Below are 25,103 nucleotides of genomic sequence, written 5' to 3'. Positions count from 1 at the left end.
ATGAAGGTCGCTGCATGATAACAGACAACTACTACACGAGCGACCCTTTGACAGAGTTTATGTTTGCTCGCAAGTCACACCTCTGTGGCACAGTCAATAAAAAGAGAAGAGGTTTACCGAAAGAGAGAAGGAGAGAAAAGCTGAGCATTCTAGCAGCACATGAAACCATTGTAAAAAAAACTCTTACAGCACGAACTTGCACACCAACCCAGTGAAATACGCTTTTTCAGCACGGGAAGAACAACGCAATCACATGCAAGGTCATCAAGACCATTATAATTATCAGTTAGCGATCCCTATGATGTCCAAGAGGTCGGATATTTGTAATTTACTCCATCACCTTGCAAAGCAAGAAAGTGATTGCAATAGGCCTAAAGGTCGATTAGTCCTAACGGTCACCTTCTTGGGGATATGGTGGACATGAACGGTCTTACACGAAAACAGAAATAGGTATAGGCTATAAGCTGCGATGCAAATGCGTTGTCCTCGGCCCACTAAGTGTTAAGTAGTTACCGGGGCCCCTAAACGTCTGGTGCAAGGCAAACGTCTGGAGCACTGGGATCGGCCAAGCGTAATCTAATAAAATTATGATGCTTGTTCGATTGGAATATTCTTCCGGCGTACTTATAGTTCAAATCACTGCTCAAAGGAGTTTTCATTTATTTCCATTAGTGAAGCGTTCTGTATTTCCGTAGTATGGTTAAAATAATCTTCAGGGAGAAGATAGATAATTAACTTTGATATTATTATAACTTTATCTTAATGCTTTGCTGATGTGTGTGCCACGTATAGCCATATTTTTTTAAATGTGGCTGCAATAAAACTACTGTAAATATTTTAACAGTTCTTTAATGAAATCGTAAAATAAAGTACGATGAAGGTCATTTAAATTTATAATCCATAACGCAAGACTCATACAAATATATTTAATCGCCTTTGGCAATTTGATTGTTACAATGCCTTCGTATCAAACAAACAACTAGAGCAATTAATATTACAACGGTTGCTGTTATTAACAAAATCTTGATAGTCAGACTTAGCACAAGGGGCTCCGCTACTGGTGAAGGCTGAAAAACAAATCTCAGAATTAGTCCAATCGGACAAACTTGGGCGTTCATGCGTAAAACTGAAAAGTACTTTTTTAAGAGTCTGTATTGCCATTTTAATTTTATAAGATTGAACTGTATTATGAACGAATTACCCTAATATTTTATTTTACCCACGTTTATGATAAAAAAAGGCAGGTAATTTAAAAAAAATATTGTGCAATGTCCTATGGTAACCAAACTTGTGATATCGAAAAAGCTTGAGAAGTCTAATCGCGTTGGAAATATTAATGAATAAGTAAAAAAACACTGGGATACCTATGTATTATTATGCCGTCGAGAACATTTTCGGTTTTACATAAATATATAAATTTTTTTGATATGCACCGGCTTTTTAATTTATTTCGGATTTATCTAGGTGATGCGTCCATAAAGTAAGTTCAGCCCTGCGTTTTTAATTTTAGAATGAAAGAAAGAGTTTATGGATAATGTAGTTATGCTTACATCATTTGCCAAACGATAATTGGTATTTATGTTTCTGACATTTTCACAAATTACTAGCGCTTGGTTAAATAAGCTATCAACATATTGTATTGTGTCGTTCGAGCATTCTTTTAGATATAATTTCGATTTGACGCAATTTTGAACTGTTGAAATTCCATATTTTCCAACACATGATGCTTTCTGAAAAAAAAAACGGTTTGATTATAACACTTATGACGGATTACATAATCGATATGAAACATTGATTTAAATCAAAATTAAGTCATAGTGTGCTCGCTATGTTTACCGCTAAATTAAAAAATGTTTATAGAATGTAATAGAAATGATTCCGAAAACAAAGTTTCTTTTGAAACGATGACATGAATACAATTGTAAAAAATATGAAATACTTTTGACGTGATAACGTCTTCTAAATCGATGAACACCGGCTGCACGCACGAAAAAGTGTCACGTTCCGCCTGAACTTGAGCGTGCAAGCGAGAGCACGGAACAACCGATAGAGAGGCACGATCGGCCCAAGCGTTGGCTTCTGATATAACTACCTACCTAGTCTTGCCATAAATACTGAGACAAAGGAAAGAAAAATCTATTGCAAATAACATTTATTACTTTTACAGTGTGTTAGTTTAATACATAAATATAAAACAATTTAAAGTATAAAAAGCCTATTCGAAGTGGTCTCCATTGGCTGCAATACAGTCCATTAAACGTTGAGGCCAGTTATCAATAGAAGCACGCACTCTTTCCATGGGAAAAATTTTCACTGCCAATCGTACGGATCGTTTTAGGGACTCTAAATTATCATGGCGTTTAGAGCAAGCCGTACTCTCTAAAACTGACCATAAATCATAATCCAGTGGATTAAGATCGGGACTAGACGACGGCCAGTCTTCAGCTCTGATGAAGTCCGAAACGTTCGTTTCCAATCAAGACTGCGTAGACCGAGCTTTATGACCTGGCGCCGAGTCTTGCTGGAAGGACCATTCTTGATTATTGAACATGGTGTTGTTAAGGGACTTCACTACCTTCTCAAGAATAGTATCTTGATACACTTGTGCCGATGTTTTGATACCTTTTTCACAAAAGTATTACACACTCCTTCATAGCTAATACCCCACTAAACCATCACTGAAGTCGGATAGTGCCCACATTGCACTCTGTCGACTAATTCGGAAGCTTCCTTAGAGCTTTGAGCACAAATACGGTCATTTTGTTTGTTAAAATGTTGCTCAATTGGAAAAAGTTTTCTCATCCGTAAACAATTTTTTTTTATGACCTCCCTTTGCGTACCGCTTCAGTAGTTGTTTCGATTTTACTACCCTATTCTCTTTTAAATTATCAGTTAAGAAATGACTAGTACGTCTCTTATAGGCTGTAAGTCCTAAGTCATCTTTTAAAATACGCGACATGGTTCTAGGGGCTATCTTCATCTCCCGAGATAATTTTTTTCCCTTACTGCTTTGACCACCTTTTTCGTACGAACACTACGTGGACGGCCAGATCTTTTTCTGTCACAAACAGGGGAGGTCTCATTGCACCTATTTAATAGACCGGTACACAAACATTTTACTAATACCAAGCGTATGGAGAATTTTAAAAATTGCATTTTGCTCCATACCTACTTTGTGTAATGCAATCACAGCGATTCGGTCGACTCAATGAGCAATCATATAAAAATGACAGATTCCACATTCAAATGTAATATTTTGTTTATTTTTAATTGTAACAGTATTTATGGCCAGACTAAGTATAATAATTACCTCTCTTCTCCCGTGTGGTCAGAACTAGCAGTTCGAATAGTTCTGCTATTGACCTTAGCACGTAGAACTATCGTCCGAAATACTTTATAGACTACCAATTATTTTGTATAGTTACAATTGAAAACAAGTGATGACGAATTGACGATTATCCCGGACTGGACGACTCGAAAGAATGTCGGAGACGGTTGGCACCTTCACCTGGCCGTTGTATCAGATAGCTTGGATGCTTGCTTCGTACAAAACAAACAATTTTAGAATATTGCCAGTAACAGCAACTGTATAAACAAGTACATTTTATAAATCAGGTACGACTTATACAGCTGCTATCATCACTTTGATTTTTCGACACATTACGACACATAACGCGTGCCTTGGTACAACAAATTTATATTCCGTTCTACAAAACAAACATTATTATCTTATATTATACCTTTAAACGAGCAATTCTTGTATATTAATATACCTAGTCAGGTCATAAATTCTGTCACATGTTTAATGTAAAATAATTGAAACAAGTTTATTCATTATGTAACCATTCATATACCAAAATGAACTTAACAAAACATAGATTCTTATGACACTAAAGTTTATTCAAAATGACCTCCGTGATTTTGAATACAGGCCTTCAATCTGCGCGGTCAGTTGTCTATCGCAGCACGAACGAGGTCCATGTCAATATCGGCGGCTACCTTAATCAAAGATGTCTTGAGTGACTCCAAATTGGGATGAGGCTTTGAGCACGCCTTTTCCTCCAAGTGTTGCCATATCTTGTAATCTAACGGATTCAAATCTGGACTGGAGGAGGGCCAGTCTTCGTGCCGGATGAAGTCGATTTCACGCGCCGCCAGCCAGTCTTGTGTGCTCTTCGCTCTATGAGCTGGCGCCGAATCTTGTTGGAATACCCAGTGCCTGTTATTGAACATGGTATGAGAAACAGGTTCCACAAGGTTCGTCAGGACTGTATTTTGATACACAACTGCATTCGTTTTTACACCTTTCTCACAAAAATGTACCTCTGTTAAGCCCCAATAAGAAACTCCCAACCATACCATGAGCGAGGATGGAAAATGACCTCGTTGGACACGTGGAATACGGTTGCTCGCTTTTTCACTACTGTGTGCGTACACCTTATCATTTTGTTTGTTGTAGCTCTCTTCTACGGTAAAAATTTTTTCATCCGAAAAAAGAATTTCCAGATATTTTTTTCCCGCGTACCGCTTCAACAAAGCGCGGCATCTCTTCAGGCTCAGGTCCATTAGACGAGCATTCAAACGATGTCCTGTTTTTCTTCGATAAGCCCGAAGCCCTAAGTCTTCATTTAACACCCTTTTCACCGTGGTTCTGCTTAAACCCATCTGAAGGGCCAACAGTTTCTGCTTACGTTTGGGATTTCTTTGAATTCGCGCCTTCACAGCTTTTATCACTGCTGGAGTCCTAACAGACCGAGGGCGACCACTTCTTGACCTGTCATCTACACTAGAGTCTTCATTGTATCGTTTGATGGTACGATAAACGAATCTTTTGGTTATATTCAAATTTTTCAGTATGTTAAAAATTTGAATTGGCGCGTAACCGCAACGATGCAACGCAATAACTGCAACACGCATATTCCGATTTGAGCAACCGACGCGCGTGGACGTGCTCATTGTTCGTTCGATTGCCCGACCTCGGTTCGTGGCACATCTGGCGTCCAAGTGTTTTGTCGGAAGTGACTACCGGTGATAATAGATCATTGTTCGTGGCACATCTGTGGCCCAAGTGTTTCTCGGAATTTGTACCTGCGCCTAATTGCAAGGCATTGCCGCCCGGGAACTGTGCAGTGGTTCTATTTACTCTAATTCTATTCTATTTATTCTATTCACTGAAATTTCTAAAATTCCTAGAATCGCTTCGGCCAATTTAGTGTTACCGACGCAGGGGCCTCGCCGCAAGGCGAGCGCGTGTTTAAGTCCCGGGGCAGCCCCCCCTGGGCAGTCCGAAGAAATGGAGTTCTCTCCAACCAACACACTGCTCGCGGAATTCTTAAGCGAGAAATACCCGGCCCTCGAATCAGAATTTTTAGCTTACAAAGCTAAACGCGCCGTGAACTGCTCTGCCGTGCCCGCCGCGCCCGCCGTTTCCGCCACGCCTGCCGTTCCCGCGTCCCCTGCAAGCGCGCGCAAAACTCCCGCGCCGTACACCGCAGCCTCCGTCGCGCCCAGCACACCCGTGTCCCCCATACTCCCGCGAAAAACTCCCGCGTCTACCGCGGCAGCTTCTGTTCTACCTCAGCGATCGTCTGCGGCCTCCGTCGCGTCCGCCGTTCCTGCGCCTTCCTCCTCGTCCTCCGACTCTGACTCAGATATGGAGGTTGACCTCGTTCCCGCCTCATTGACAGATGGATTCACCCTCGTGCAAAAGGGTAAGAAGCGCGCCGCGGAGTCCCGAGCTTCCGCGGCCGCTAAAATAAGCAAAGCCGCGAACGCGTCGCGCCCCCGCCCTCCGACCCCCGTCGCTCCCTGTCCCCGTGCCACGCCGTCGCCGCGCCCGGTGGCACAAACGAGAAATCAGGCCCCTCCTCCGTTGATTTTTCAAGAGAAGGCTGCTTGGGACCGTGTCTCCCTGGCCCTTCAGGCCAAGAACATAAATTTTGTCAGTGCCCGTAACCTCGCGAACGGGATACAGATAAAAGTAGCAACACCCGACGACCATAGGGCCCTCTCAAGCTACCTCCGAAAGGAGCGTATAAGTTATCATACGTATACGCTCCAGGAGGAGCGTGAGCTCCGTGCAGTCATACGTGGCATCCCCAAGGAGTTAGATGCCGAGCTCGTAAAGGCCGACCTACTCGAACAAGGCCTACCCGTAAACTCCGTGCACCGCATGCACACAGGACGCGGGAGGGAGCCATACAATATGGTTCTCGTCACCCTCCAGTCTACCCCCGAGGGTAAGCAAATCTTTAACGTCCGAACGGTCTGTAGGCTTTCCGGAATCACCGTGGAAACCCCTCATAAAAAAGGCACTCCGAGCCAGTGCCACAATTGTCAGTTGTACGGGCATTCTTCCCGTAATTGTCACGCGCGCCCTCGATGCGTCAAGTGTTTGGACGATCACGCCACGACTCTTTGCACACGCGACCAAAAAACCGCGACGGAACCACCTAGCTGCGTCCTGTGCCAAACACAGGGTCACCCCGCGAATTACCGTGGATGCCCCCGAGCCCCTAAAATAAATCGTCGCGTCGCGCGCCAAAACCGCCTCCGAGCTTCCGGCCCTGACATCAAAGCCACGGCACCCTCTGTGCCGAAGGCTAAGCCTGCCTTCGTGCCGGCGCCGGTGCCCAGCGGCTCGGCCTGGGCTAAACCGTTGCCGTACACGAACACGGCTGTAGCTCCCTCCCCCGCGATTCGTCCCGCCCCCGCGATACGTCCCTCCCCCGTGATTCGTACCTCCCCCCCGACCAGCACTCCGACCGCGTCCGACAATCTCGCTCTAGCGATCGACTTTTTTCAGTCGATCAACTTTGAGCGTGTTAATGCTTTGGGTGACGCCATTCGCGCCGCCTCCACTGCACAACACTTCATCGCCGTTGTACAAGAATACGCTGACGTATACGCGTCGTTAAATACGTACGTCCTCCCCTCACTCCGCCGGTAATCAATGGCGTATATAAGTAGAATAAAGCCCCTATCCGTAACGATAGGATTTTTTAACGCTTACGGTCTCGCAAATCAACGTGATCAGGTTTGTGATTTTTTGCGTGACCATCAAATTGACATATTTTTGGTGCAGGAGACCCTGCTTAAGCCCGCGCGCCGCGACCCTAAAATCGCGAACTATAACATGGTTAGGAACGACAGGCTCACTGCACGTGGTGGTGGTACCGTCATTTACTATAGACGAGCCTTGCACTGCGTCCCACTCGACCCCCCCGCGCTTTCTAACATCGAAGCATCAGTATGCCGAATCTCACTGACTGGACACGCGCCGATCGTTATCGCGTCCGTTTATCTTCCACCGGATAAGATCGTTCTAAGCAGTGATATCGAGGCGCTGCTCGGCATGGGAAGCTCTGTCATTCTGGCGGGCGACCTAAATTGTAAACACGTCAGGTGGAACTCACACACCACAACCCCGAATGGCAGGCGGCTTGACGCGTTAGTCGATGATCTCGCCTTCGATATCGTCGCTCCGCTAACCCCGACTCACTACCCGCTAAACATCGCGCATCGCCCGGATATACTCGACATAGCGTTATTAAAAAACGTGACTCTGCGCTTACACTCGATCGAAGTATTTTCAGAGTTAGATTCAGACCACCGTCCCGTCGTTATGAAGCTCGGTCGCGCTCCCGATTCCGTTCCCGTCACGAGGACTGTGGTGGATTGGCACACGCTGGGCATTAGCCTGGCTGAATCTGATCCACCATCGCTCCCGTTTAGCCCGGACTCTACCCCGTCTCCTCAGGATACCGCTGAAGCCATAGACATCTTAACGTCACACATCACCTCGACATTAGATAGGTCATCGAAGCAAGTTGTAGCGGAGGACTTCCTTCACCGCTTCAAATTGCCCGACGATATTAGGGAACTCCTTAGAGCTAAGAACGCCTCGATCCGCGCCTACGATAGGTATCCTACCGTGGATAATCGTATTCGAATGCGTGCCCTACAACGCGACGTAAAGTCTCACATCGCCGAAGTCCGAGATGCTAGATGGTCTGATTTCTTAGAAAGACTCGCGCCCTCCCAAAGGTCTTACTACCGCTTAGCTCGTACTCTCAAATCGGATACGGTAGTAACTATGCCTCCCCTCCTAGGCCCCTCAGGCCGACTCGCGGCGTTCGATGATGATGAAAAAGCAGAGCTGCTGGCCGATACATTGCAAACCCAGTGCACGCCCAGCACTCAATCCGTGGACCCTGTTCATGTAGAATTAGTAGACAGTGAGGTAGAACGCAGAGCCTCACTGCCACCCTCGGATGCGTTACCACCCGTCACCCCGATGGAAGTTAAAGACTTGATCAAAGACCTACGTCCTCGCAAGGCTCCCGGTTCCGACGGTATATCTAACCGCGTTATTAAACTTCTACCCGTCCAACTCATCGTGATGTTGGCATCTATTTTCAATGCCGCTATGGCGAACTGTATCTTTCCCGCGGTGTGGAAAGAAGCGGACGTTATCGGCATACATAAACCCGGTAAACCAAAAAATCATCCGACGAGCTACCGCCCGATTAGCCTCCTCATGTCTCTAGGCAAACTGTATGAGCGTCTGCTCTACAAACGCCTCAGAGACTTCGTCTCATCCAAGGGCATTCTCATCGATGAACAATTCGGATTCCGTCCAAATCACTCATGCGTTCAACAGGTGCACCGCCTCACGGAGCACATTCTTGTGGGGCTTAATCGACCAAAACCGTTATACACGGGAGCTCTCTTCTTCGACGTCGCAAAAGCGTTCGACAAAGTCTGGCACAATGGTTTGATTTTCAAACTATTCAACATGGGCGTGCCGGATAGTCTCGTGCTCATCATACGGGACTTCTTGTCGAACCGCTCTTTTCGATATCGAGTCGAGGGAACCCGCTCCTCCCCACGACCTCTCACAGCTGGAGTCCCGCAAGGCTCTGTCCTCTCACCCCTCCTATTTAGCTTATTCGTCAACGATATTCCCCGGTCGCCGCCGACCCATTTAGCTTTATTCGCAGACGACACGACTGTTTACTATTCTAGTAGAAATAAGTCCCTAATCGCGAAGAAGCTTCAGAGCGCAGCCCTAGCCCTAGGACAGTGGTTCCGAAAATGGCGCATAGACATCAACCCAGCGAAAAGTACTGCGGTGCTCTTTCAGAGGGGAAGCTCCACACGGATTTCCTCCCGGATTAGGAGGAGGAATCTGACACCCCCGATTACTCTCTTTAGACAACCCATACCCTGGGCTAGGAAGGTCAAGTACCTGGGCGTTACCCTGGATGCATCGATGACATTCCGCCCGCATATAAAATCAGTCCGTGACCGTGCTGCGTTTACTCTCGGTAGACTCTACCCCATGATCTGTAAGCGGAGTAAAATGTCCCTTCGGAACAAGGTGACACTTTACAAAACTTGCATAAGGCCCGTCATGACTTACGCGAGTGTGGTGTTCGCTCACGCGGCCCGCACACACATAGACACCCTCCAATCCCTACAATCCCGCTTTTGCAGGTTAGCTGTCGGGGCTCCGTGGTTCGTGAGGAACGTTGACCTACACGACGACCTGGGCCTCGAATCAATTCGGAAATACATGAAGTCAGCGTCGGAACGATACTTCGATAAGGCTATGCGTCATGATAATCGCCTTATCGTTTCCGCCGCTGACTACTCCCCGAATCCTGATCATGCAGGAGCCAGTCACCGTCGACGCCCTAGACACGTCCTTACGGATCCATCAGATCCAATAACCTTTGCATTAGATGCCTTCAGCTCTAATACTAGGAGCAGGCTTAGGGACCCCGGTAACCGTACTCGTCGAACTCGACAAAGAGGTCGACGTGCAACCTAACCCATGCATCAGCCCGCTGAGTTTCTCGCCGGATCTTCTCAGCGGGTCGCGATTCCGATTCGGTAGTAGATTCATTCGCGAAACAATTGCTCTTGAGTTGTTAGGTCTCCTTCGGAGGCGCTCGGGCAGTTGTTAGCAAATCCCGCCCTTCTTGGCTGAGCCTTTGCTCGCCCACCTGTCCTGGTGAAACTGGGAAGGCCTTCGGGCCACCAGTAAACTTTCAATCATAAAAAAAAAAAAAAAAAAAAAAAAAAAACTGCAACACGGTCTTCTTTAAGCGTCCACTCCATATTTAAAAATGAGTAAAATTCTAAAAGTATACATTTTTATTTTCATGAACAATTCGAGATTCGAATTCAATAAACTTTTTTGTGGCCAGCATTCTAAAAGAAAAGTTTTTACTGTGTGACAATACTTATGACCTGACTAGTTATAATCTGAATCTCGGAAACGACTCCAACGATTTTCATAAAATTTTGTACAAAGGGGATTTCGGGGGCGATTAATCGATCCAGCTACGATTTATTTTCAGAAAATGTTGTTTTATTCGTGTTTTCAATAATCAACTCTTCCCGACATCTATTGGCGAATAATAATACTATTTTTCTTAATTGAGGGAAACTAATCGCTTTAAAGACACAACAAGATGGCGTTATCAAAAAAATCGGTCATCGGTCATCATCTAGTTCTTATTTAATAGCATGAATAGATAAACAAGCCCACGGTACACTTAGTCTATTGCCAAGGTGGGTGGACGAGCCCACTTCCCACTTGGTGTTAAATGGTCACCAGAGACCATAGATATTAATAACGTAAACACCGCTACCTACCTTGAGACATGAATTCTAAATATAAGTTATATATAATTAAGATCACAACGGCTGCCCCATCCTTCAAACCGAAACACATCATGGCAAAAATAAGCAAGACGGCATGATAATAGACTCGCACGGGCTTACAATATAGATGGGTGGACGAGCTCACAGCCCACCTGGTGTTAAGTGGTTACTGGAGCCCATAGCCATCTACAACGTAAATGCGCCACCCACCTTGAGATATAAGTTCTAAGGTCTCAAGTATAGTTACAATGGCTGCTCTACCCTTCAAACCGAAACGCATTACTGCTTCACGGCAGAAATAGGCAGGGTGGTGGTACCTACCGGCGCGGACTCACAAAAGGTTCTACCACCAGTAAATATATCATCATCGTCAAAAAATATATCATCATCTTAAATATACAAACGGAATACGGAAAAGTCGTTTTATTTATATATTACTAGCTGACCCGGCAGACTTCGTAATGCCTCAATCGACAAATAAAAGATCTAATCTTTTGTATAAAATAAACTTAAAACAAACAAAAGGAGTCCGTCTGACGGGGGACACGTGAAAGGGAAAACAAAATTGTTATTGTTACTTAATTCCGGGAATTTTCATATTTATCTACCTTTTGAACCTTCTCTGGACTTCCACAAATAATTTAAGACCAAAATTAGCCAAATCGGTCCAGCCGTTCTCGAGTTTTAGCGAGACTAACGAAAAGCAATTCATTTTTATATATAAAGATAATACCCACCAATCGCAGCCGAGCTTAATCGGTTATAATATTTTAAAAGACAGGCGTAAAGCGAAATTAAATATTCTAGGCCAAAGTATTAGAAAATCCACTTGTTAAAAAAATTCTATACAAATTAAATTACCGAGAACAGCTGGATAGTAACGTTACGAGCATTCGATCATAGTTTAGATAATAATATAATTGTAAAATTTACTTACCGTAAATATTGTATTTCTAAGATGCACCTCTTCAGAAGGTTTTTTTGTACTGTTGTTAGAATCATGTGCACAAATCTCGATATCCTTCTTTGCACTTTCAATACAATTTTTCGATATTTTATGAAATTCTGAAAGAGTTGAACGGATGTGAGTTTTTAAGCAGTTCTATAATCATTTTAACAGTTTTGAGCAAGAGAAACTCCAAGGCCTAACACATAGGTATCATGGGTTGCAGAAACCAAGCCAAGTAGGTAATTGTCATTATCCTGCCCTTCTCCCAGTCATCTGGACTCAGCGCAACATGTTTTATCCTTCCATACTCCTCTATTACACATATCGTCTTTCACGCAATCCATCCATTTACAAACAGTTAGATAATCGTGGGTAAAAAAAGAGTAATGGTGTAAGCCTGTAAAAAATCTCAGAAACTTTGCTGACATAATACATGGAAGGTTTGATTTTGTTAAACATATAGATTAAAACTCACCGCAGATTTTTTCGGGACTTAAAACGAATTTTATATAATCCACAAATGCATCTAGGTTTTCATTTTTTTTATGCTTAGCGAATGAACATATTGTGGAGTTTGCTTTATGATGTTCGCCTGTATGATTCAGATGTTCAATAGTACTACATATTCTGAAAATAAAAAGATCTTCTAGTTTATCTTCATCATCTTTCTATAGTGGCATTAAAGAAAAAATCAACTATTGAATTTTAATAATTCGATTAGTAAAAAAATCGACGATTTTTTGTATGCTACTGTCATTAATACACACGCATGTATTTAGCTGTAGTTTAGATTTGAATTCAAATTGTCTATATATTTTATGCCACCACGAAAGTTCACACTTCGATAAAGCGGCACGCCTCGAGAGCCCTCTCATCGTGGCCGCCGGTTACTCCATTCCCGATCCTGCGGACAGAATGGAAAACAGTCGACGTCGCCCAAAACACATCATTTCGGATCCTCCCGATCCACTAACAGTGCTTTTAGGTACCTCAAGCACCGGTAATCGGTCTCGTCGAACCCGTCGCTTGCGACGAAGGGCCCGACGAGTAAATTAACACTCAGACACAGCCCATTGAGTTTCTCGCCGGATCTTCTCAGTGGGTCGCGTTTCCGATTCGGTGGTAGATTCTGCGAAGCATGGCTCTTGCTAGGGTTCGTGTTAGCAACGTCGTCAGCTTTGAGCCCAGTGAGCTCACCTATTAGTTAAGGTTACGTTGAAATAGCATCTCAAGGCTCTCAGCTTAGGCAGGAAAAAAAAAGAAAAAAATTTCAATACTTACGTATTATTATTATTACTTGGCGTTGGCATTGGGCTTGGCTTGTGTCCGGCATCTGTAGAACAGCTTAAAGCCTTTTCCGTTGTTCTGTGGGCAAACAGAAAAATTCAATATTAGCCATTGCTGGATTGGGTGCATGAGGCTTCCGCGTGTTGAATTCTCAGAAGAGATGAATATTTGAAAACCTCAAATCGGTACAAAACCAGTTTCTTTTTAGTATTTGTGGGGGCAAGTACTAAACATTACTGGTGTTGTTGTCGTCTTGTGAGCCCGCAATGGTTCGTACGACTACCCTGCTAATTTCTGACGTGAAGCAATCATGGGTTCCAGTTTGAAAGATGGGGCATCTGTAATACATTACAAAGAAGATTTCGACCTCATGTCTTACGGTGGTGGCGTGGTGGGTTGTGGCGGTTGCACTTGACAGGTACGTCAAGGGCTCGATCAGCCGTCTACGTAATCAATCAATTTCAATCGGTTTTCATTGAAATCGTTAAGCTCTCAACACCTCGGAACTAATGTAAAGGAAAATAATAAACACGAGATGAAACCGAAAACATCAACTACCGCTAGGCGATGATTTTTTTCTTATAGTGTTTATGAATTTTTTGGATAGCTGGATAGCAGTAATTTAAGCTTTTCAAAATACTTTCACTGGTAGCTACCTACATTTTAGAGCACAGTAAGGCTTCAAAATTATATAGCAGATGTGAATCACATTTTTTTTATTCGCGCTTTTTCGAAATTTAGAGTTATTTTATTTGTGGCATACATTTTTCCTAGTCTTCATTTAATTCGATTAACTCGACGAAAACGCATACCACGAACAAAGAAACATATTACAAATTACGAAATATATTTTTGATTTTGTAATGTTTTTTTATTGCATATATGGGTTGACGAGCTCACAGCCCAACTGGTGTTAAGTGCGTGGTTTTTAGTGCGTGTGCAAAGGGATTTTTCGTTTAGTAATAGTTATTTATTAGCGAAACAGCCAGAAGTCCTGTATACATGTATTGTATATACGATTTTTTTTATAAAATAATAATAAAAAAAAACATTTTTTGTGGACGGAATTGTATCTAAAGCATTCTCGCATTCGAATCCACATAATTCACATAAAAAAATCATAAATATTGGTCCAGCTATTTAGGAGGAGTTATGTTACATGCACACGCATAGAAGTAATATATTCATATAGCGATTTGACCCCTACTTTATTCACTGGACTTTCTGGTTAATGTCTAAGCAGTTAAATTATTACTTACAGCACTGCAGGTATCAATTCTTTGACGCATTTATCAAGATTTTTGTTTATTTCCTGAAAAAAGAAAACTGAGTCATTAAGTAAAATAATACATTAATTTATATATACCTATAGTTTACTTGTTTTGTTTGCTCAGTCATATTCTAAGTAGTATTTATGAGCTCCTATTGTGTCTAACTTTTAAATACAAGGGATGCTTAAATTGCCTTTGTTTGGCAGACGAGCATACGGCCCACCTGATGGTGAGTGGTTACCGTCGCCCATGGACTTGAGCAATGCCAGGGGCAGAGCCAAGCCGCTGCCTACCTACTAATCTATGCGGAAATCAACCGGAAGATAAATTCCAACTCCGGTTCCCTATCATCCGTTTGTGCGTAAAAATTAACTGTTTGCATGCAGTTGGAACAGCGCCCTTAGCGGCAAACGTTCCAACTCCATACAGTTAACTTTTACGAGAACGTTAAAAAACTCGCAATAAGAATGTCACCGGTCCACCTCGTGGGAGGCTTCCCACGCTGCATTTAGTTGTAGTAAAGAACCCCCCCTACCTCTGATTGTAGTTATTATTAAGTTTTTCTCGCACTAGTGAGTTCTGTGAATGAATGAATTTCAGATGCATAAGTAACTCTCTAGAACTGAGGTCTTCATTTTTTGCTTACGATTATCATTAAATGTCGAGAAAGCTTTGCATTCCAAAATTGTATTTCATTTTACCCTTAACACTTACATTGTCTGCCGCACAAATAATAGGATCTTGGCATAGACCTGGAAACGAATGATACAATACATTATAAGCTTTTACCTTTTATAATAATTAAATTATTGGGACATTTTCAATATTATTATTATTATTTTTCTTTATTACTTAGATGGGTAGACGAGCTCACAGTCCACCTAGTTTTGTGCGTAATTGAAGTCCATAGACATCTATAACGTAAATGCGCCACCCACCTTGAGATATAAGTTCTAAGGTCTCAGTATAGTTACAACGGCTGCCACACCCTTCAAACCGAAACGCATTACTGCTTCACGGCAGAAATAGGCAGGGTGGTGGTATCTATTCGCGCGGACCTACAAGAGGTCCTACCACCAGTAACAAATTAGTTAATTATTATTAGTTGGAATTGCTGATGAGTTGGCAATATTCGTTTTTAAGTAACTTATTTCTTCACAAGAGAAAATCACCGGATCCCCACGCGCGCGTCTAGTGGGGTATGTGGAAGTTGAACCTCGACTAAAACTAAATCGCGAATCCGGACCGCGCCGAAGCCCAATCGGGGCCATTGAGACGGCCGGACAGGGTCGACGCAGAGCTTAATACATTGTCATCCATCCCGCGCCCCATAGAAACATAGCACACTTTTATGTAGGTATGTATGTTCTCTATTGGACTCCATAACATCGCAAGACGAAAACCATGAGTTCATTCGCTCACTTAGTAGACCAGGTTTTTAAAAATAAAGAAAAGTGAAAAAAAAATAGGAGGATAATATTATAAAAATGGAAGGAAAAATAATTTACGGGCGATCGGAGGTCGGAAAGGGGATGGGGGGGGGGGTTAATGGTAACAAACGGTTTTTCTCGATTTCCGGCAAAACTAAAAGTCCTATGGAAAAAAGTCAAATCGCAAAGCTGTAGGTATAAAAAGATCTAACACTTTTGTATTTACACTTTTTTCACATAACCTCATAATTTATGTGAAAAATTCAAAAAACCAAGTTTCGGGTTTTTTATTTTTCTTTTTAAAAAAAAAACCTTTTTTTTTACGTTTGGTGAAAACTTACCTTTTTATGTCCCAAATACGCTGTAATTTATTTGATTAGAAATATTTATTTTTTCACCTTATTTTGAATTAATATCGAAAAAGCACCCTAATTTTCAATCGAAAATTCACCCGTCAAAATATCAGCTTTTTTCAAAAAGTTAGTAATAAGACATCTACAATATTTGGAGAAAATTGTCGAATCTTCTTTAAATTATATGCGATGTTGCCTATTTATAACTATTTTTAGACAACTTATATACCTGAGTGAACTACGAAAAATTTTAGCCCATCAAAGGTATTTGAAATATATGAAATATACATGAAAAACGGCCAAAAGTTAGTTTTCAAGTACAATTTTCTCCAAATATTGTAGATGTCTTTTTTTCAGTCGCATGCGCTCTTGGCAGAGTGGTCGTGGTCATCACTTCGGGTGGTGGTGCGCTTCACCAGACGTCGCCATTCCTCGCGTACCGCGTCCCTTCTTGTGCACTCGTTAACGGGACCGCTTAGAGCTGCCTTTATTTGTTCGGTCCATCGTAACGGTGATCTGCCTCTTGTATCCTCTATCATGCCCTGCACCACAAGGCGCTCAACTGAGTCGTCACCCCGCCGCGACACATGCCCGAAGAAAGTGAGAATACGACCCTGAACGATGGAGGATAGTCGCTGCTTGATGCCAAGTTCCTGTAGAATTGACTGATTCGTTCTGAACTCCGTCCACGATATTTGCAGCATTCTTCTCCAGCACCACATTTCGAGAGCATCTATCCTCTTTTTCTCACTTTCTCTCAATGTCCAGGTCACGCCAGCATAAAAAAAAATTGGGAAGACCAGCGCTCTTACAAGTCTGATTTTAGTGGCTTTGGTGATATTTCGATTCCCTCATATTTTCTTCAGCCTATCCATGGCTGACCTCGAAATAGTCATACGCCGCTTGATTTCATCAACGCACCACGCCAGTGTTCGATATCAGTGCACCTAAGTAAATGTATGACTGTACGACATCGCAGTTCGCAATTTTTGTGACCTCTGGCGAGTTATTATTAGCACGGTCGACAATCATGACACTTGTTTTGTTGCAGTTAATTTTAAGTCCTAAATCAAGACTGACGCGTTCCGTTAACCGATGCGTGATTTCGTCTGCATAACGAAGATTTGAAATCTTCCGACCTCCGATAGTTATTCCATCCGACCAGTTTTCGAGGGCGATTCTCATTATAAGCTCCGTATATATATTGAACAGGAGCGGTGATATAATACACCCTTGGCGAACTCCTGCGCCAGGGTGGAAGTGACGCGATAGAATGTCATCTATTCTAACTGAAGCTGTTCCTTCCTTATAGAGTCGCCTTAGCAGATGGACCAACTGTTTGGGGGTACCCATGGCCAAAAGAGTTTCCCAAAGTTTTGGCCATTTCACAGAATCAAACGCCTTAGAGAAATCCACAAAGCAAAGTACGTAGGCTTGTTGAATTCCCGGGATTTTTCGATGATCTGTCGAACGGTTAATATTTGTTCTCGTGTACCTTTACCCTTCACAAAGCCGGCCTGTTCAGGAACAATTTCTCTAGAGAGGTACGATTTAAGGCGTTCGTTAACTATACGCAGCAAGATCTTGCATGCGTGTGGAATCAACGCTATTTGACGGTAATTGCTGCAGCTTTTTGTCGAGCCTTTTTTATGCAGTGGGACGAAAACAGTATGAACCCAGTCTTTTTTTTTTTTATTGCTTAAATGGGTAGACGAGCTCACAGCCCACCTGGTATTAACTGGTTACTGGAGCCCATAGACATCCACAACGTAAATGCGCAACCCACCTTGAGATACAAGTTCTAAGGTCTCATGTATAGTTACAACGGCTGCCCCACCCTTCAAACCCAAACGCATTACTGCTTCACGGCAGAAATAGGCAGGGTGGTGGTACCCACCCGCGCGGACTCACAAGAGGTCCTACCACCAGTAATCAAATAAATTACAGCGTATTTCGGACATAAAAAGGTAAGTTTTCACCAAATTTCGTGAAAAAAGATTTTTTTTTGAAAAAGATAAAAATAAAAAACCAAAAACTTGGTTTTTTGAATTTTTTACATAAATTTTGAGGTTATGTGAAAAAAGTGTATATACAAAAGTTTTAGATCTTTTTATTACCTACAACTTTGCGATTTCACTTTTTTCCATAGGACTTTTAGTTTTGCCGGAAATCGAGAAAAACGGTTTTTTAACCTTAAACAAAAATCCCCTTCCCGACCTCAGATCACCCGTAAATTATTTTTCCTTACATTTTTATAATATTCCCCTCCTTTTCTAATGGGTTTCATCCTACTATTATTATTTTTTGTTTTAAAAATTACACTGCTTTACAAAAGAAAAGTTTTTCTTTTACCCAAAGATAATTCATATTGGGTGTGTTTTCTACCCCTTACTACTAAAATATATGTCTCATAATTGTATCACGTCAAGTTTTTGATATAGCCACATTCAACAGAATTCACTAATGTAAGCTACTTTGTTAGCCGTGTCCGAGTTTATAGTTCATTTTTATTGCGTTTATGTGTTATTCACACATTTTTATTTCTTTTAAAATATCATCAAGGCAGTCTAAATTATACCCAATAACTTTTGCTATGCTTGTTGTCAAATTATTTTGTCAAAATAGAAGAGACCAATCACTGAATCACGTAAAACGAGCCTAGTTCCATTACTTTCAAATCGGTAACAAACCTTGTTAAAAAATGGGTTCCTGGTGTAGTGTGCGAAAATTGCAGAAATATATTATTGAACTGGGCTGCAGGAAAAAGAAAACATTTACGATTCGGCATGCCAATGATATGGAGAGAACCAACAAATCATGCTACTGACTGTTACTTCTGCCTCACTGAAACTACAGGGATGTTGCATTAGTCACAAAACCTGTGCTACATTCTGAAAAAGTTCCTAATCCATCATTACCCAGCTTACAGCTATTACATCAAACTGGGATTAATGAAAAACTTTGTCAAAGCACTTGACAAAGATGGACAAGCTTTAAAGTATTTAAAAACCATTTTACCTAGTTTATCTGATGCAAAACTCAAAGAAGGAATCTTTGTTTGTCCCCAAATAAGAAAAATATTATAGGATGAAAATTTTGATGGTAACTTATCCGATGTCGAAAAATATGCTTGGTATTCATTTAAAGCATTAGTGAAAACTTTCTTAGGAAACAATAAATCTGAATAGGAAACAATTAAGCAGAAATTATTTCCAATTTACTGAGAAATTACCAAAGAACGGGAGTGAATATGTCGTTAAAAATTCATTTTTTACATTCTCATCTGGACTTTTTTCCTGAGAACCTGGGAAGCGTGAGTGATGAGCATGGCAAACGTTTTCACCAGGATTTGAAGTTTTTCGAGGAAAGATACCAAGGGTTTTGGGATAAAAATATGTTAGCGAATTACTGTTGGTCTATAATAAGGGAAACTGATATGAATCAGTATAAAAGAAGAAGTAACACGACCCATTTTTTATTTGTTTTTGAGATAAATGTATAAAAATGATAAAAAATAAATATAATCAATATTTACAAAATTGGACGTCCTAATTTTTTTCCAGCTTCTGTTTTTAAGTAAGGGCTTATAACTCTACCGATACATATTAGTTTCATCTCTGGGTAAAAAACCTTGTAAAGTAGTGTTATCGACCCTGGTCTATAGTTATAACAAGTTGGTAACTGAATTTTTGTTTCATATCCTATTTACCTACTATTCATCATTTTCTTATGTAATTTCATTACGTTTGCTGCTTTTTTTTATTTATTTTTATTGCCTAGATGTGTGGATGAGCTCACAGCCCACCTGGTGTTACGTGGTTACTGGAACCCACAGACATCTACCACGTAAATGCGCCACACACCTTGAGATATAAGTTCTAAGGTCTCAGTATAGTTACAACGGCTGCCCCACCCTTCAAACCGAAACGCATTACTGCTTCACGGCAGAAATAGGCGGGGCGGTGGTACCTACCCGTGCGGACTCACAAGAGTTCCTACCACCAGTAAAAAACTTTTTTGTGTTCATTTAAAAACTAAAGCAAGGCTTTCCAAAACCTTAGTCTTTGTCTTAAAAAATTACATAAAACAAACTTTTCCCGATGATTGTTATCATATTTATTACGTAAGAACCTTGTTCACAAGTATAACGCGTTTTTCTTAAATTTGTATTTTGGTACTCAGATCTACATACAAAGATACGAATAGAAGGTTAATATGGAAACTTACCGAAAGTAGCGGAACCCAGAAACAGTAGCAAGCTCAGTAACATTTTACGAACAAATGGCAAATGGTGTTTGTTATAATCTGAGCAACGTTGAGGAAGAAATTCTACTAAATACAAATATGAACAACAGGGAAACCGTTCACGTCAACGTTAATGTTTCACAAATAAATTATAAGGAAATACTGGCATACCAAAGGTTTAATTATATTATAGTGAAAATCAAATTTGCTCTTACATATAAAATTTTATTTTTTCTAAAATTACGAACATCTTTACTTTATCAAAGCACACAATACAAGTATATAGAACAGAAGTATATAGAATTACAGATGCGTTATCGAGATCCAACAATAGAGTTAGGTATGTCAAAAAAAAACCAGTTGGTATTTTTAATTATAGAAATGCTTTTCACTTTATATGATAGAAATGCATTCAATCAATCGGAGGACATATTTTAAACTTAAAAAGCTTATGTATAATCCTGTTTTAAGGTTTCATTTCTCGAAATCTAATTTAGTTTACGTAGCGCTGCCTGCTGGCTTGTCACATGTTAACGCCACCGTCTCATCAGGCATGTTCATATAATTTTCCAAAAACTAGAATGCGAAAAGATGTAGTAAATTTCTATGCTTCTGACCAAAGAGAATACGAAGGCAACAGAACAATAACAACGCCACACTAGACATACAGCTGACAATAATTGTCAAAAGATACTTAATCGTGATTTTAATAAAAGAAAAATGTTTGTTAAAACAACTATAAAAATTCTAGTATTTGCATCAAGTTCAAAAGTATGAACAAATATGAAAAAAAGCTTTCTTTTAAATAATTAATAATAAACAGCAGCCATGACTTTCTCGGAAGTCGTACCGCAAGAAAGTAATATTACTCAGGTTTTCTACACACCGAATCTGACGCGCTTTAATCTTAGAAAGAGAGATAAAACTCATAAGGATGCCGCCATAACTCCTCCACCGTATGAGACTTCGTCAGTATCCGTTGCAGCTGTAAATCAGAAAGATAAAAACAGCTTACAAAATAATAAACGTCGAAAGCTGGAGAAAGAAATTATAACGAACTACGGAATGGCTGGAGATCGTCCACAAAAGCAAAAGAAAGTTATATTTAGGTCTCCTATTGCTAAGAATACGATAGATGATAAAAATGTAACAAAGCCTAGCTCGCTAACAAAAGTTTTAGCTACTGATCGAGGACAAAACAAAAATTCACGTAAGAACGCTCCAAACGACAAAATGAAACCTATTCAAAAATCTACGGAAAATCAACCTTTCGCTAATTTATATAGTAAAATCAGCAACGATATTGTCAATAAAATACCTAGTTGCGATCCTCACTGTGATGTTACTAAATGCCCACGTAAGCTAAGGATGAAAGACGGGGTTTTCGAAAAAGATAAAAAGAAAAATAAAAGAAAACGTTTTAAAAGCACAACCCGCGATGTTTCTGATTTTAACGAAACATTAAAATTTGAAATAAAGCCTAAAGCGAAAAAAAATATCCTAAAACGTCTAAGAAATAATAAGTATAAAAAGTTAAATTCTAAAAGATCAGTGAACGAAATTAAACAGGTTGCGAAAACTGAAGCTCTGGATGGAAAAACTACATCCAATAAACATAAAACAATTGGGGAACAAACAAAAAATAACACTTTTTATGAAGAAAGCACCATTAAGTACAAAAATCGCAAAAACGAAGCTCCCAGTGAAATTCGCAACAGCAATTTGTATATGGAAAGAGATAGCCCAAAAGGCAATAAAGTATTGTGCGATGATACTAACTGCGAACAATCAATGTCAAGCTCTACTACTTTAAACAAAATTAAGGAAAAACTTTACTCGTTACACCGCAAATACTCGAAATTAAAACAAAGGAATTTAGATAAAAGAAAGGAAGAAATATCAAAATTAAAAAATCAGCAATTTGTTTTTTCAAATCGCCCCAAATTCAATGCCGACACGAAGAAAGAAAATGCTTGCGAAAACAAAGAATGTTTCAATACACTTCCAGAAAAGAAGAATTCAAAAAAAACCATTAAAATCCGTAAAAACGATAGTTTACTATCAACGGGATTGAAACGTATTTGTTGTATTTTCCAACAATCTGATACAGGGAAATCCAAAAAGATTAAGTTTGGTGAAAAAGCTACAAATCCTACAAGGCGACATGAGAATGATCAAACAGGTGAACCTGTATTAGAGATCAAAGTGAATACCGTGGGGATGTGCGTTATGAACCCAGAAGATGTAAAAAATAAGGTATCGTCCTACGGAAAGTTGGCAAACCCAAATATTTGTGTCTGCCCGTCCCATAAAAGTAAAAAAAGAAATTACAAGCTAAAAGCGTCCTGCTCATCAGGACTATGTAAAAAAGCTATAAAATCAAAAAGAACCAATTTTAACTGCAAATGTAATCCAGATAAAACGAGTTTGTGCACAGATTTAACATGTAAGAGAAATTTTAACTGTGTTTCAGATTCTGCTAAACAAAACGATTTACCACTGTTTGATTTAGAATTGGATTCAGACAGAATGTGCATTTTAAATTCGGCAGAACTTCAAAATAAAATTGGTGACATTATTAATGATAAGAAATTAGACCCATGCAATTCTGGCATTTGTCGTAGTTCTGCTAATGCAAATCAGAACTACATATGTAAATGTACTCAAAGACAAATTATACCTGAGGTAGAACATTGTTCAGAAGAGACATGTAAATCGCTTGATACTAAAACAGGTATATTTAAAACAAAAGCTCAAAGCATAAAATCAAAAATTAATACAGTGAAATCAAATTCGGAAAATAAAAATCTTCACGGTCTCAGTAAAATTAAACTAAAAATGTCTTGTATTTGTTCTCAAATAACATCTAAGCCTTCACTAAGACATCAAAAACGTAAAAGGGAAAACCCCGGGTTTTATTTTAAAAGGGAAAAAAGAAATAAACTTGCAATACACAACTCAAATCAGGATCTTCAAAACCAATGTTATTGTCGAGATAAAAGATGTAAACGAAACTCGAATGGGATTTACCGATGTAACTTATCTGAAAAAGGACTTTTAAAAGACATTATTTTTCAAAATGAAAACCGCCGACAACATAATTTCCACAGAAGAAAAGTTATCCGTATACCTTCTCTAATTGCTAATAGAAACGAAACACTATACAATTGTTGCATTTGCGCAAAAAATACACTGCATTGTGAAAAAGATATATCAACTAATTCAAGATTTCGAAATTATCTGTCTTGTTCATCAGTTAAAAACGGAGTGAACTTTAACGAATCGGATAACCTATCAATGAAAAACAACTACTCAAATGATGAAATTAAGCAATGCCCATGCGAGCTCGAATCTTCGTCGAGAATGGCAATTTGCAAAAGGTTTCTTTGTCACTCGCTTTCTAATTTCAGAATCAAAAGGCAACAAAAGAGGAGACGCATTACAAATGGTATCACAAATAAAAATATTAAAAAAGTCGGATTAAAAACAGGAATTGAACAAAATCCCTATGGTCCGAAAGAATTTGGTGATATAAATAAGGATCATCAATGTCTATGTCATCATATCTGTGAGTGTGGTATGATTAAAGTCAGATCTAAGAAGAATAAAGGTCGAATAATTAAGCGATCATCAAAACTAAAATCTAAACAAAAAAAGAAATTGAAAGGACGCAAAAATAAACAAGATAACAAGTCGGCCAGAAAACGACGAAAAGAGTTTCTAAAAGAAGAAAAGACTTTCCAAAAAGAAACTAAAAAGAAAGAAAAGGCTGAAAGAAAAAAGAGAGAAAAGTCATTTTTGCTTGAAAAGAAACAGTTAGAAGCCATAAATAAGGGCAAAGAGGAATTAGACGAAACAAGTTGTCTTGCTGATTTCTTTCTGGGACTACTAAAGTGTGCAGCAAGTATTTTAAAGCATGTTGGGTTTATAATTTTTAAGGTCATAAGTGACCCAAAGGGAAGCTACAGGTATGTTCAACAAAGACTGAGAGATCCTATAGGTACATATGAGAGGGTTAAAAAGGCCTTTGAAGATGCGTGGCGAATAAAAAAATTGAAAATTATGAAGAGCTTAGGTGGGTCTGATAAAATGACAATATTGTCAGATACTTTACAAGATACAGCTATTTATCAAGCTTTTGCCTACAAAGGAAAAACTAAAAAAGAGAAAAGGAAAATTGAACTGGAAAACAAACAAAGGAAAATGAGAATTATGCAAAGAGATAAAGCCGCATTGAAAAATTGTAAGCATATGTTATTGCATACCCTAAGAAAAACGCCTTGTTTATGGTTTTATCACGTTTGCCCTGTTTTTTACCCTCAATGTTTGGGCTTGCTTTCATTTATGCACAAATTTACGGACATTTTGTTGTTTTTGCTAGCGTTTATGGTGTGGACGCCCTGTATAGTTTGCTTTGAAGGATGTCGTGCTATTTGTTGTTGTATTTTGTGCACACATTAGTGTAATGTAAGATTGTTAGTTGAAATTAATAAATCATAAAAAGTTTTTTAGGTTTTATTGAGACAATATAAGAAACAAACTTTATTTAACTGCTAAAACGTACTAAATTCACAAGATTGAGTACTTAGGTAGGCATTGAATTAAATTAGAGTGGTAGTGGACAACTTTCTTGAAATTATATATAAGTCAAGTTAGATCATGTTTTGACTCAAAAATATTTTTAATATTTACTTTGCTGTAAGTTTAATGTACAAAAACACCTCTTAAGACTCGAACCAAGGAAGACATGATTAGATTTAGGTAAAGCTCTAATTTCAGGATCACCTGCATGTGTATTCCGATTCAATTTAAGGTTTTTATAATAAGGGCATTGTTCTGAGTCACTGACATCACCTAAAGGTATATTTTTGGTTTTATGAAATGAGCAAAAACA

General features: G+C 39.9%; 2 protein-coding genes across 3 annotated transcripts; one reads left to right on the top strand and one right to left on the bottom strand.

Annotated features, from left to right (window-relative positions):
• Positions 1-831: 831 nt before the first annotated feature.
• Positions 832-20,315, bottom strand: LOC110386208 (uncharacterized). The gene is made up of 8 exons (XM_038019050.2): positions 20,192-20,315; positions 14,896-14,933; positions 14,170-14,222; positions 12,905-12,988; positions 12,099-12,250; positions 11,612-11,739; positions 1,551-1,730; positions 832-1,067 (listed from the first exon to the last, which is right to left on the bottom strand). Exons 1-8 carry the CDS (start codon positions 20,232-20,234, stop codon positions 927-929), a joined length of 819 nt encoding a protein of 272 aa, XP_037874978.1. The 5' UTR covers positions 20,235-20,315; the 3' UTR covers positions 832-926.
• A 567-nt stretch (positions 20,316-20,882) lies between these two features.
• On the top strand, positions 20,883-24,715 carry LOC101745587 (uncharacterized). Of its 2 annotated transcripts, none has more exons than XM_062674874.1 (2): positions 20,883-22,465; positions 22,683-24,715. In XM_062674874.1, the coding sequence occupies exon 2, from the start codon at positions 22,739-22,741 to the stop codon at positions 24,668-24,670; it is 1,932 nt and encodes a 643-aa protein (XP_062530858.1). In that variant the 5' UTR covers positions 20,883-22,465; positions 22,683-22,738; the 3' UTR covers positions 24,671-24,715. Both variants share the same exon structure in this region, with proteins under 2 accessions (XP_062530858.1, XP_037874976.1).
• Positions 24,716-25,103: the final 388 nt, after the last annotated feature.

Source organism: Bombyx mori, chromosome 22 (genome assembly GCF_030269925.1).
Source record: "Bombyx mori chromosome 22, ASM3026992v2".
Lineage (NCBI taxonomy): Eukaryota > Metazoa > Arthropoda > Insecta > Lepidoptera > Bombycidae > Bombyx > Bombyx mori.
This window is presented reverse-complemented; position numbering and strand designations above follow the sequence as displayed.

Coding starts and splice junctions, on each gene's coding strand:
- LOC101745587 (XM_062674874.1), top strand. CDS start 22,739: ATGTGCATTTTAAATTCGGCAGAACTTCAAAATAAAATTGGTGACATT.
- LOC110386208 (XM_038019050.2), bottom strand. CDS start 20,234: ATGTTACTGAGCTTGCTACTGTTTCTGGGTTCCGCTACTTTCG. Junction 14,223..14,895: donor TTATTTGTGCGGCAGACAAT/GTAAGTGTTAAG, acceptor TTCTTTTTTCAG/GAAATAAACAAAAATCTTGA. Junction 12,251..12,904: donor CCAAGTAATAATAATAATAC/GTAAGTATTGAA, acceptor TTTTATTTTCAG/AATATGTAGTACTATTGAAC.